Source organism: Drosophila willistoni (assembly GCF_018902025.1).
Source record: "Drosophila willistoni isolate 14030-0811.24 chromosome 2R unlocalized genomic scaffold, UCI_dwil_1.1 Seg167, whole genome shotgun sequence".
NCBI classification, from domain to species: domain Eukaryota; kingdom Metazoa; phylum Arthropoda; class Insecta; order Diptera; family Drosophilidae; genus Drosophila; species Drosophila willistoni.
In genome coordinates, this window is record NW_025814050.1 from 933,429 (window position 1) to 948,216 (window position 14,788).

Genomic DNA, 14,788 nt, shown 5'->3' on the forward strand with positions numbered 1-14,788 from the left:
ACTGGATGTCACTAAACATGTTGTCTGTATTTTTAAATATTTGAATAAAACGTATTAAGTCAAAATTGCACATCCTTTTACTGATTTCGACTAACCCCTCTTGAGTGAAATACCCCAGACGCCACTGTATACATACATATGTTCAAAGATATCGATTTAAAAAAAAAGAGACCTGCGCTCCAATTGCAATCAAAACTTTGCTGAAACTAAACGCTTGGAGCACCTGCACATGTTCGCAGAAATGTCGTCTTCTTTCGTGTTTATCAATCATTTTTGTTGTTATTTTGGGGGGAATTCGTCAGTGACTGCCCACTGTAGAAATCAGCTGTTCGAACAGCTGTTCTCGCTTGTTGTAGCCGTAGTTTACGAGGATGTCCCGTGATTGTGATTTCTTGATTGTAGGTGGTGGTATAGCCGGTGTGAGCTGCGCCGAATCCTTGGCCATATGCTGTCCTTCGGCCAGCATTCTTCTGCTCACCGAGTCCAGCGTGGTGAAGAGTGTGACGAATCTGGTTCCCATAGCTCGTTACTTGCACAAATTCGATGTACAAGAGCAAAATATATCAGACATTCGTGCCCAGTTTGAGACTCATGTGGATCAGCTGGAGTACATCAATAGCAAGGAGCATTGGGTTCGCACCAAGAAAGGATTGGTTATCAAGTATGGCTACCTCTGTCTTTGCACCGGTGGATCACCGAAACTGTTCAACTCTGGAAGGGCGGGCAAGGAGCAGGAAGATGCATGTGTTATAGGTATACGAGATACGGATTCGGTGCGGGAACTGCAGCAAAGATTGGGTCAGGCAAAGGAAGTATTGATCTTGGGCAATGGAGGCATTGCCAGTGAATTGGCCTATGAGCTGAAGGGTGTTGAAATCCACTGGGTAGTCAAAGACAGTCACATATCAGCTACGTTTGTCGATCCGGGAGCTGCAGAGTTCTTTGAAGTGTCTCGACGTGAAGTTAAAGACGACGAGGAGGACGATAAAGAACCGCCAACGGAAACAGCCGTGAAAAGAATAAGATATAGCGAGATTGTATCCAGTGAAAACGATGAAAGCAAGCAAAAAGCAGCTTTGGGTCCCGACTGGCATAGGAGCTACAACCTGCGTGGTGGACTTGTTAACCAGGGACGAATCCCTCCCAGGATTCACTACAAATGTCACATAGATGACTATTGTATGCATCCTGACGGAAAAGGTGGCCTACAGATCAAGCTGCGGCATGAAGATGGCCATTTCGAAGAACTAAATTGTGATTTTATAGTCTCCGCCACGGGAGTGCAACCTCGCCATGACTTTGAGACAGATCATTCCTTTAACATTTCACAAGATGGTGGCATTTGTGTGAATGAGATGATGCAGACCAATCTCCCAGACATTTACGCTGCGGGGGATGTTTGTACTGCTACCTGGTCGCCGGCTCCTCACTGGTTTCAAATGCGTTTATGGACACAGGCGCGGCAAATGGGTTCCATGGCCGGACGCAGTATGGCTGCAGCTTTTGAGGGAGAGACTATCTACCAGGACTTCTGCTTCGAACTATTTGGGCATGTAACACAACTTTTCGGCTATCCTGTGGTTCTATTGGGACGTTTTATTGGCCAGGACCTAGGCCAAGATTATGAGCTACTTGTCCGCTGTACGCGTAACAAAGAGTATATCAAATTTGTCCTGCAAAATAATCGCCTAAGAGGAGCCATTCTCGTGGGCAATACAGAGCTGGCCGAGACGTGTGAGAATCTTATACTAAATGGCATAGATCTGGAGCCCTATGGTGATGATATACTCAATCCCGACATTGATATAGAAGATTATTTTGATTAAAAATTAAATTTACTTTTAAATGTAACTATTTTCTTAATTCTAGATGTGGTTTGCAGCTGCTTTTTTGGGCTTTTGTCATTTCAGCTTTCCCTCGTTACCTAAAGGAACAAAATTAATTGGATTAAATAACTGCAATGTTTTCTTTGTGTCGCGCTTCTAGTTTACTCACCCACGTATTTGATCTCATCGAAAGCCTTGCGAGCCTTCTTCAGTTCTTCGTTCATGGTGAGTAAGTCCTTGACTCTGGCATATTTACGTTGATCTTTACGGACGAGAAATATAATATCCTCAACCTGGACACGCCCGGTACGTCCGATTTCCATAGCGCGGTGCGTGGTCTCCGCTATATACTCAATTACCAAATCCTCCAGCAAGTCCACAGTCTCGGTATAAGGATTCTTGTCATCGCCAAAGCCGAACATCATACAGCGCAGCTCCTGAGAATGTAAATGATTTGAATTTAGTAAACAATTGTGGGATGGAGGATCAATATGGGACACCTTGCTGAACAGACGCTTCCTGCCCAAGTTGCTGCCGGCCACCATTTGCTCGTCCTCATCGTCGAATGGAAATTCTCCGCCTTCAAAAGTCTCTTCCGCAATGTTGTTTGAAGCCATTTTAATATATTTTGGCTTGTATTTATTATTTTAATGTTTTTATAAAGTCCGTCGATAACACCATTGAATTATTATCGATTTAGTTCAACTTCTTCGCTCTGGTGTAAATTCGCCGCAGAGTTTTTTCGTTGCAGATCTGCTAAATTTAACAGCATCATCTTGGAGCTCTGTTAATAAGTCTGTTACATTCAAAAAACGAATAAAATATTGAGCTATATGCTACGATTATTACTGAAACTTATTAAAATCATCATATTGGTAGCTTTATTGAAATTCAGAAATAATATAAAATATGTTTTGAAAAAGCGAAAATATTCTTTTACCAATTTAGTAAATTTTCATAAATTTTCGTCTTGTGATAAGCCAATTTACATAAATTTTTTTTTTGGTTTTTTTTGATGGTCACAGATCAGAGACGCAAGACAGATCTTTAATCAGCAAAAGGTCAAAGAATTGTCTAGGTTTTTGGGGACCAGGCCTAGGCCAACTTCCGAAACGAAAGCTTTTGCGAGTTTGTGAATGTATTGTATATAGGCACCTGTGTATTTGTTTCCGCCAGATTGGCGTTATTGTTGCTGCTGAAGTTTTGATTCGAATTCAGTTAACCGACGGCTGTTGTACCTCTCGCATGTGGGCGCGCGCGGATCAAACTTACTCGGTGTTCTTCTGTCATATGGATAAGTGAAGTTTTTCATGTAAACAAATTAATTATAATAAGTGTATACATACATACATACATGAAATAAATCAAATAAAGCAAAAAGCTGTTCAAACAAGTGAAAAGAAAGTGATTGCAAGGTAAATGTGAAAAAGCCAAGAGTCACGAAAAGGAGGCCCATTTGCAGGTAAAACGGATACGGGTAGAGCCTGCCCGACGCATGCATTTGTCGAAAATTTTGTTTTGTGCCTGTGTAAAGTGAATGTCTTTTGAGACAAAAGTAATGAATTATATTGAAGAACCTGTAATTGAAAACGCACTTGAAACACAAATAATCATATGCGAATACACACACACACACACACACACAATCCATACACTGTGCAACACGTTGTTGACCCTGAAGGCTTCTCAAATGCCGCGTGATTTTTCCAAGAACAACGACCGTAGCAACTTGAACGTGTTCTCCAAGACAACTTGCCCCATTACCCTTCCTTCCCTCCCTCCCTCGCCAGCTGTTTATCTCTCTGTCTCTCTTATTATTAAATGCCAATTATTTAGCATAAGAATGTATGTTGGCCCCCTTTTCCCCCCTCTCTCAACACAAAAATCACCGTTGTGTCTGGCGGCCTGAAAAGGAATACAAATATATGCGGCTTCTTTCTCTCTCAGGGTTTCATTCAATCCAGGTTTGGTCATCTCTCTCTCTTGACTTTTCTCGAATTCTGCGAAATTCCTTCACACACACACACACATACATATGTATATTGGTGTGCAATTAAGTTTGATTACAAATCAAATGTGAAACTCAATTTTAAATGTGCGATTTTATGCGATTTAGCCGACTTTGCCTTGTCATGTGCTACGGCAATAAAAGTTGTTAATAACAGCAAAAAAATACATACAATTAGAAAAGGTACACATTCATACATATGTACATATGTATGTACATATACGAGTATCTAGGTATGTGGGTAGAAATACAGAGATGTCTATTTGTTTTTGAAATGGTCAAATTTGTATTTAAAGTCGAAAAGCTGGAGAATTATTCATCCTTTTCCCATGAAATGTTTAGAGTGAATCACTGAAAAAGTCTCTAATAACAACCAACAATGGATGATTCAAACGATCTCCTTTTATGTAGTGCCTATTCTCCTTTTCTTTAGAAAAAAATGAGGGAATTTCCAAAAGGTCTTTCATTTTAAAATTCTGTTTTTCACCATCGTTTATATCTAGTCGATTATCTTTCCTATCTGAAACAGCTTAAAGCTGCATTGACGAAATTGGTCACACGACTTTTGAAACGGGCTAACGAACGGCATCATTAGAAACGACTAAAATTGTCAGACACTTGTCGTTATTGATAAGGCTAAGGGGCTCTAGCAATCGCTCAGTGTCGGCTGTAAACGAAAACAAAACAAAACAAAACCGAAAAGATATTTAGCAATAAAGTGATTTAGTCCCCACAGAATACAGATAAAACTCGTCAAGATTTCTGTTACCAACAATGTGTAGACTCACATACTTACATATTTATTTATATATTAAGTATATATTTTATATTGCTTTGCTTTTAAGGAAGCTTCTCAAACGAAACGTGTAATGAATGATTCAATAAATGACTTTTTAATACGCCCATGACTCACCCTTTGTGTCAGCCTTTAAAAGGCGGAACTGTAACTCCGAGATAAATATCTACCTACATACTTATTAACCGATTAAATGAGAATTGTCTATAACACAAAGCGTTCTGTGTTCATTCATAAATTGGAAACATTCAATGTCATGAGAATATCCCGATCTATGCAGTTCCGCGATTAATGGAACAATTCTCTTGCCCAAGGTGTTTCATCTTACCCTTCCTATGGGTCCACATCCACTAAAGTGCTTTATAGATAATTGATAACAAAAACACAATTTAACAGGCTTTGCTAAACTAAATACCACTTGAGTACTTCATGTACAATCGACAATCATATAAAAACAATTAGAGACCCACAACTGGGTGCAACAACAAAAGAAACAACCTCTAATTACATCGGGTACGAATAATACATAGTCGATAGGGTATAATAAAACCTTTTTGTAAACTACGGCTTCCGATTATACACAGAAAATTCTAATCAGCTACTATAAAAACGCGTTTATATACTATAATCAAAAGTGATTTCTGATTTGAGCTCTAAATTAATTCATAAATCAAACATATTCTAATAATAATGAAGTAAGTAAGTCGTCTCGCCGACTTTGGTATACCATACACCAGTAAAGCAAATATTTCAAGCATTTTCACATGCTTCTTACAAGCATATCTTAGTATCTCGCTCACTCAATCATACGAGCACCCTAGCGCCCCCACCAGCCAACGGCCAACTCCGGCCTTATGGAAAAACGTTTATATGCATAACTCGACTGTTTTTTGTCCGATTTTGATCAAATTTGGTATTTTGCTAGATATTAGTATTAAATTTTAGTGTGCCAAATTTGGTTGCATAAGGTAAAAAAATACGGGAGATAATCAAGTTTTTCAAATTACGGGGGCGGAAAAGGGCGTGGCAAATTTTGTATACATACAAAATGTGTGCATTTACTAAGCGAATATACATACCAAATATGGTGTCTCTAGCTAGAATAGTTTTTGAGATAAACGCTTTTTTTAAATTGCGGGGGCGGAAAGGGGCGTGGCAAAAATTTGAAATAAACTTGATCACTCTACATACTACACGAGTCTACATAAAAAATTTGGTGGCTCTAGCTCTTATAGTCTCCGAGATCTAGGTGTTCATACGGACAGACGGACAGACGGACGGACGGACGGACGGACGGACGGACGGACAGACGGACATGGCTAGATCGACTCGGTTGTTGATCCTGATCAAGAATATATATACTTTGTGGGGTCGGAGATGCTTCCTTCTGCCTGTTACATACATTTTGGCGACTTTAATATACCATTTCACCCTATGGGTGTATGGTATAAAAAGCCAATTCTGCTAGAAAACTTTTCAAACTTTTGGCTTTAAGTTTACCATTCCGATTTTAGTTCAATTACTTTGGATCTCGCTTGCTAAAAGTTGGATGAAAACAGTTTCCAAAAGCAAGACGCTAATCTCTCAAGGTCCCAAAATAAGTTTAAACGAAGTTTAAGACAGTTCTCTCGTTGACTTTGGAATACCATGGATCAAGCATATGCTATCTAGCTCACTCTAGCGCCGCCACGGCCAACTCTGCCTTTATGACCAACCTAGGACAATAGGATTATACGAATAACTTCTTTACTTTAAGGCCAATTTTAAGTTAGTTTGGAAGATATTGGTAACAAATATTAGTTTGCCAAATTTAATCGTTTTTTATCAAATTATTAGACTGTTGATACTTATTAAGACTATATACATATACCTTATGTGATCGAAAAAGCTTAATTTTCCCTAATACATACACACTCTAACATATCACTTCACCCTTTGGGTGCATGGTATAAATTTAGAGTTATCTCTACTAGTTGAACAATAACTGAATTGGTCACAATTATTAATTACGTTTTGTTTATTTAGAACTTAATGTTAATACTATTCTAGAATGCCAATATTGTGATTATAGATTGGTAAAATCCATCCAATCTGTAAGAGTCTGTTAAGGGGTATCCCAAGATACACATGTAGTATCAGTGGCGGATTCTCGGGGGTAAATTGAGCCAAAGATTTTAACTCCAAATGCTTGACTTTCCACATCAAAATGTTGAGTTAAATCCGTTGAAAGTTTTACTTAAGTTATTTGTCACCTTTTATTCTGAAGATCAGTCCAAGTAAACATTTACTTTTTTCAAAATTTACAATCTGAACAATAATTTCGAATCGATAAGATCTTAAGCCAATAGTTGACAAATTAACATCTACCCATTTACTCAGATATTCAAGGAGCTGAAGAACTTAGTTTGAATGTGAAAATCATTGGCATGGCATTGGGTATATCAATAGAAAGGTCCTTTTATCCTTTCATTTAATATATTAGTCTGTCATTTTAATCAATAGCAGAGAATGATTGTAGAAGCTTGCTTTTGTGGGGATAATTAATCCCTTTCGAATTTTTTGGAGTCTCAGCAAAATTAAACCAGTTACATCTTACCATTGCTCTACAATAGATAAAGATCGGTCATTTAACATAAAAATACTTTCGATCAAAAAAACTACAACAAATATGTTGCAGATCGATGATTTTATTGATAAGTAAGCCACAAAAATTGACAAGGAAATCAATTATACTATGATTTATTATTAGTATGATTAAATTTCTATTTGGAGAAAAATTAATGGTAGGGGTAAAAAAAACTTAAATAAAGATTGTAAAATTAAAAAAAAAACGAGTTATTGAAATGACATCTTCTACAACTTAATAAATTAATTTTTGATTATATAATTATAAAATATCAATAGCAAGTTTTATTGTCCGTTTATGAGCCAGGTTTTTTTTAGATTCCATAAAAAAAAGGTGGAGCTTGGAAAAAGTGAATATTTCATTGTAAATTTAATTTCAACACGATTTTTTCCCAAATATTATTGAATTCAGCAAGAATTAGTCATAACACTTTTTTGTCGAAACAAATACCCATAATGTTCCCCGAATTCCCCTGGGTGAGTCCCTTGAAAAAATGCGTAATAAAGCAAAGTCAAAAGGACCATTTATAGTTTAATGAGTATTTATTTATTTATAGAACAAGCCAGATGAATAAGCACATAAGAGGATATTATTATTTAAACTCGCGTCAAAGGCCACAGAAGCTTTTACTCCCTAAGATTATATGGGCATAATACTTTATATTATCACATATGTATGTACATACATACATATATCGTTTCTTTCTTTCTTTTACTTTTACTTTCTTTTCTTTACTGATTAAATTTCTTAAATAGTAAGCTCCCAGGGCTGAAATTACAAAGAATTGAACGTGATGGTACTTTCAAGTTAATTTTTATTTCCTTCTATAGTTTAGTTATGAATAAGAAAATTTGAGGGTGACATAAAAAAGGAGGCCCCCAAGTCGCCTCCAAGTATACCAAAATGTACAACGCGATAGAGACAAATGTCAAAGAATAACATAACTTTCAATAGCAAAAACTGTATCAGTTTAGATCTATAAGTGTAAATCCCTTCATATTCCTTCATCATACTAACCCTAAATATTCGTAAACGACTCGAAATAGGTGAGAGACAAACAGAGATATATGTTTGTTAATAGAGAACATAATACAAGTCGTTATTTTTAAGACCTGTCGCATTTAATTTGTAATCTATATTTGAGTCAATAAAAGAGTCCCATGTAACTGTTGGATTATATCTTAAGTACAATTTTGATTTAGCATTTTGCTAAATATTGGCTTTACAAAGCAGTGACGCCGCTGTCAGTATATTCTCAGCACTAAGTGTAATGTCTAACAATGTATGCACAAGATGTCCTTCGCAGAAAATGGAAGAAGTGCACGATGCAGTTTTCTGTCCCAAAGTTCACAATAAAATTAAATAATTTAAATGTGTATAAGTTGATTCATGACTAAATGATGGACCAAACCGAAACTCACTTGTCTTGCTAAAGAAAGGCTGCTAAAAAATCACACTTTACTTAGAATGATGTATAGCGTTAGCTGCAAGAGGATGTACCCTCAGGATGGGATTCCACATATTTAACTTTGTAAATCAAAATGTAAACGTTTGATTCGAACTACTACGTATAGTTAATGCTAAGTTGAACTCGTCGACTTCGGCATATCATGCACCAATTGGAACATCTGTTTCCAAATTACAAAACCAAATGTATGTATGTACAATGTACACTTAAATATCAAGCAAGCAAAAAACTGCCAACTCCGCCCTTTTGACCCAACTACTGAAATCGTTAAAATTTATATCTTGGCTATTGTAGATCCAATTTTTATTACATTTGGTATGTTAGTAATAGTTTGAGAGATAATATTAGAAAGGGACGTGCCAAATTTTTAACCAAAAGATCTAGAGATCCGAAATATACAGAGTGACATGGCTAGACTGACTTGTCGACTTGATTCTGATCTACTTTTAGGGCGACAAAAAAGCTTCTATCTTCTTGTTACATACAACATGGCGACTTTTATGTAACATTTTGTCTGATGGGTAAATGGGTAAAATAAAATCTAAGTTTTGAATGTTTATTTTTGATTTCCGACATATTTCATTAATATGAAAATATTTTAAATCTTGATTGTATGTAAAATGCAAAGGAAAATCGCTCTATTTATATTTTTCAAACTTAAGTCAAGCCTTGCATTTAGCCCGGCTTCATTCATTCATAGCTACGATTCCCAACTGGTTTCCTTTTATCTGTCAGTATAAGCCCCGAATTTTGTATTAGATAACACTATAGATAGATTTTTACACAAAAATTTAAACATTTTGACTAAAACTTGGTACAAGATAAAATTACACATTTGATGCCAACAACAAACAAATTTCTATTTATATATAAATTTTCCAAAAAATTCTGCTGATTTTGAAGATTTCAGCAGATAATTTTTGTTATTATTATTGTTTACTTACTTCTTGTTATTGATCATGTAATTGCGCTTGGCAAATTGACTTATTCACACATCGCTGAGAGACAACTCAATATTTGCCTTACACTGTAAGTTGGCTCCAGAATTTCTACTCATTGCATTCCCCCTTCAATGGACGAGGTGTCAATAGCCGTTGCCCCTCATGGCCCATGCCGTGCAATGGCCCCATTTTGGTTTCTGTCTTTTTGTTTTTGGACTGTGACAGTTTCAGACACGACATCAAGTCAAGTGGTTTTAAGTTGGTCGCACACCGATCGAGTTTGAGACTTGGAAATGCAATCGAGCAAGTTTTGCCCGTCCCCTCGCAGTTTACTTCGCTTTTCCACACCAGCCACTAACCCCTCTTTTAGGCAGTTGATTGAAAACTCCATTCTGGAATAATTTTAACTGTTTTTTTCCAGTCCCTCTTCCTTCAGAGAATAAACGCACGCGCTTCGATCTCTGTGAATCTAATAAATTATCATATCGGTCTTAATTTTAGCTCGTAAATATTAGAATGCTCGATTTTAAAACTGTTTTGCAAACACATGAACTTTTACTAGTTAGTCGGGTCTCCAAATTGATAGTTTATTTACGGCTTTCGAGAGCAATTTATATAAGTTTTTCATTCTCCATTCATTGTTTATAAATTTAGAAATTGTTGTTGAATTTCTACTTGAGATGTAATGCAATTGGTTAACCGATATACACATAAACAAATGAAAAATCGTGTGAGTCGAGTTTGAATTTCCACTTAGCGGACTTGAGACGGAATAATAAATACTAAGTAGTTAGCTTTAATAATAATTCACACAGACTATGTAAATATTTATTTGTCTAATTTAGAAATTAATCGAGGTGCATTGAAATTTTACGTATTTCTTCGTTTGTAGGGGTTTTTTGTAATGCCAAAGAGGAAAAATCTTTGAACTTGCTCTTTATTTTAATATTCCTATTAAATCTTATTCGAAAGCCTTTCAAGGCATCTTACTTATTTCATTTTCATAAATTCCAAGAGAAATATACTTAAGCTTCAGGGTATATAGATGTCGGAGCGACAAAATAAAGCGATCAGTTGAAATTACTTTTTTGTACTTGGGAACAAGTAATTTTCCCAGTGCACGATTTAAGATAATCTTTAGACGATGTACATATATGTATGAATGTATGTATATTTATAATTTTGCCACAAAACTTGTTTGCTGATCATAAAATATGAACTGAGAGACTGAGGCGGAGCTATCAAACTGAGGAGCTCTGTCGAACAAACAATTAATAAAGACTTAACAGATTTGAGTTTCAAAACTGGAAATACCGAAATCGAAATGCAGTTGCATTAAACCCATAAATTTGAATGTTTGCCAACAATCCGAATTATGGGAAACTAGAAATTGTATTATGCCCGATAGACAATTATTAGTTGTGGGCTTTATCAAAAAGAATTCAGCGCTTAGCCCATGCAACGCTCGAGTGACTCCCTGAAATCGTAAACCATAATTTCACTTCATTGTTGTCCGTCCGTCTGTCTGTTTTATTTCTGTTTTGTTGTTGTGTGTTAACTGTACGGAAGTAATTTACCAAATTCCAAATTCGCTTGGCCATGCGATTTCAGTTAAGTTCAAAGGCAAAACAAGTTAACTTCGGCCATGCCGCCAAATAAATACCCTGTAAAAACGACTCAGAATAACATAAATAAATAGTTGGCATGTGCTAAATGATGTGATATGATCAATTGATTTTGATTTAAGATTTAGAATAAAAAACTAATCAATAATCTAATCAAATCAATATACCCTTTCTATGTAAGGGTATGAAACCTCCATTTTTAAAAAGGTTTCAACTAAATGAATTGGCATTTTTTTTGTATTTTCGACAAAACTTGCAACTCGCGAGCTTTAATACTCATTATCTCCGAGATCTTTATCGGCAGATGAATTAAAAAAAATCAAACAGCAGTTTTTTCGCCGATCGAACGAAATAAACTGAATAACACTGACTAAGCCAATTCAATTCTGTCTTTAGGGCGAACCATTTGTCAATTATTTGTTGCACAAACAAATGTTTTTCTTGATTCACGGATTGTGAGAGTTGCTTGACTTGTCTCAAAGCTAATTGCAATTTATGACAATTGCTTTAGCATAAATTTTTTATAGCCGCTAAGAGAAAAGTGGGCCCTTTCAGATACATACCTACACATGTACATATATACATATGTATATATCCAGGTATATAGTATATACCTGGAGTAATTTGCTTATCATTAACGTAAACTATCCGTAGTGTATATTTTCCAACATCAGTTTTGTAGTTTTTTTCTTAATTAAACTGGATCAAGAAATATTAAACATTTCAGTTGAACTAATAAGTTAATAGGGAGAGAGGTAATAGAAAGCAAACTACCTATGAAAAAAGATAATAAAATATGTTCAGATGTCCTAATTTGCCCAATCAGAGAGCTTCTTTATATTGATATAAAGAATTTATATATGTACATACATATGTACATATATTTGTAGTCTGTCATTGGTTAAACTTATTGTTTATCGCACCTTTTCAAAAGATATGTTAAAGATACATATGTATGTATCTATCAACATTCGAACAAATCAGAGTGGGGTAAACAATGCTCACTTTGCTGAACATCTTCACTTGTTATTTGATTCCAAGTGAGTCAAGTCACTAATTTTGTTCAGTTGCTTACTTGTTCAGTTACTTAGCATAAACATTTTCAATATTATTTTGATACGTCCATATCCACAAATCCACGACACTTTTAATGTTTACTTCTTTGCTTTTTGTAACACATAATTTATAGTCGTCTTGAGAAATGGGTGGTCTTATGAGGTGATCTTATGAGCTGTGTACTGAAAGTTGTCCGTATGAACAACTAAATATCAGAGACTATAAAAGCTACTGTCACCAAATTTGGTATGTACATGTACATAGTCTTATATATTTGAAAAAGGTGTTTCACTTGGTGAATGGTACATCTCATATCACAAAGACTCAACATAGTTTTACAAATTAAACTAGGTATCCCAGAGAAATCAAATTAGTCCAAATTTACACAGTTAGAAATGGCATGTAATAAAATAAATTATTATGTACATATAATACTGTAACAGGCAGAAAGAAGCTTTTCTGACACCATAAAGTGTACATATTCCTGATCAGCATAAACAGCCAAGTCGATCTGGCCATGGATGTCCGTCCGTCCGTCAGTCTGTATGAACATCTCGACCTCGAAAATTATAAAAAATAGAGCCACAATTTTTTGTATGTGGATGTATATCGAGGTTTTATTTTAGGAGACTGTAAAATCTAAAAAAGTAAAATAAAAGTAGTGTATAGCCGAAGCACAACCAAGTCTAATTTCATTACAGTGAAAATTCGATTAACCGATATTTGCTTCGACGTGGAAACTTTGCGAACTTATGCAAGTACATGAAAATTTTTGGTGGTTCCTAGGAAAGGGATTAACTTTCGCCATTCATGGAGTCCATAGAATTTCTATCATTAAAGTAGTACGTAATATGTTTATTTGTTAAATCATTGAAAGCCGAAGTGTGGAACTCGACATTGGTCAGTGGTAATCACAATAAAACCTCCGTGTTCCTCCAGCGGAACCAACGCTGAGGTATTACTTCATGTAATTTCTTGGAAATTAACAAATTCTTTACACAGAAAATATCTCTTAATTTAGTAGAAGTGAATTTTTCACGTTTATTCAGAATGTCGCATTTTTAGGCTATTAAAATACATAAATCACAATCCATAGCCAAAAGTATTGCTACTAAATGCAAATACGCTTTATACTAAGAATAGTGAAAATGAAGTAAGTAAGTCGTCTCGCCGACTTGGGTATACCATACACCAGGTGAAACAAATATTTAAAATTTCGAAAACCAAATGTATGTCTATTAAATTGTTTTAACATGCCTCATACCATATGCTATCTCGCTCAATCTACAAACACACGAGCGCTCTAGCGCCGCCACTAGCCAACGACCAATTCTGCCCTTATGGATCGCGTAGCAAAATACGTTTATACGTATATTTTGTATGTTTCTAGTCCGATTTTAATTAAATTTGGTAGTTTGATAGAAATAGATAAGATTTATTAGTCTGCCAAATTTGATCGCGATGGTCAAAAAATTGCAAGAGCCAATCGGTTTTTTCTAAATTATGGAGGCGGAAGTGGGCGTGGCAACATATTAAAATATATCTATTCTGCGCGCATACTAAGCCAATATACATACTAAATTTGGTGACTTTAGCTTTGTTAGTTTTCGAGAAAATCAGTTTTGTTTAATTTTCGGGGGCGGAAATGGGCGTGGCAAAATTTTTAAATACTCAATATCTGCGCGTCTATTAGGCTAACTTACATACCAAATTTAATGTCGGTAGCTTTCATAGTTTTTAAGAAAATCAGAGTTATGTAAAATTGAAACAAACTCGATAAGCGTACATACTACACGAGACTGCATGTTGGCTCTAGCTCTTATAGTCTCCGAGATCTAGGTGTTCATACGGACGGACGGACGGACGGACGGACGGACAGACGGACATGGCTAGATCGACTCGGTTTTTGATCCTGATCAAGAATATATATACTTTGTGGGGTCGGAGATGCTTCCTTCTGCCTGTTACATACATTTTGGCGACTTTAATATACCATTTCACCCTATGGGTGTATGGTATAAAAAGGATGTATGATTGAGAAGTTGGAACAAAATTGTATACTCCGATGAGCTCTAACTCTAACACCTGCCGCTGTTCGTTCAAAATTAGTTTTCAGTGTATCGGTTTGATGATTTTGTTGACATAACCTGTATAAGACTCTTTGTATATCAATTGCAATAATAATTTGATCGTCCGTTGCACTGGAAACCCACCTGTAACCGATCACTCTTGTCAGCCAGTTGACTATAGTTTTTCGTGTTTCCACGACTGAGTGTTATTGTATAACAGATAAATCAGGTTCAAAATGCGCTTCACGCACAAAACGTGTAAGTGCCAGCAAATTGCATTACAAATTTAATGACAACGAAAGAAACGACAGCAAGAAAAAAGAGACAATGGACACTATTAATATCACAGAGACGAATAAAAGGGGGAAACACA

The 14,788-nt window shown here is 35.8% G+C and overlaps 2 protein-coding genes across 2 annotated transcripts; one reads left to right on the top strand and one right to left on the bottom strand.

The window, feature by feature from the left end:
- The first annotated feature begins 337 nt into the window (after window positions 1–337).
- Window positions 338–1,851, top strand: LOC6646755 (pyridine nucleotide-disulfide oxidoreductase domain-containing protein 1). Its single transcript, XM_002069386.3, has one exon. The coding sequence runs from the start codon at window positions 372–374 to the stop codon at window positions 1,824–1,826; it is 1,455 nt and encodes a 484-aa protein (XP_002069422.1). The 5' UTR covers window positions 338–371; the 3' UTR covers window positions 1,827–1,851.
- LOC6646728 (transcription initiation factor TFIID subunit 13) lies at window positions 1,814–2,520 on the bottom strand. Its single transcript, XM_002069387.4, has 3 exons — window positions 2,327–2,520; window positions 1,996–2,263; window positions 1,814–1,924 (listed from the first exon to the last, which is right to left on the bottom strand). Exons 1-3 carry the CDS (start codon window positions 2,441–2,443, stop codon window positions 1,902–1,904), a joined length of 408 nt encoding a protein of 135 aa, XP_002069423.1. The 5' UTR covers window positions 2,444–2,520; the 3' UTR covers window positions 1,814–1,901.
- Window positions 2,521–14,788: the final 12,268 nt, after the last annotated feature.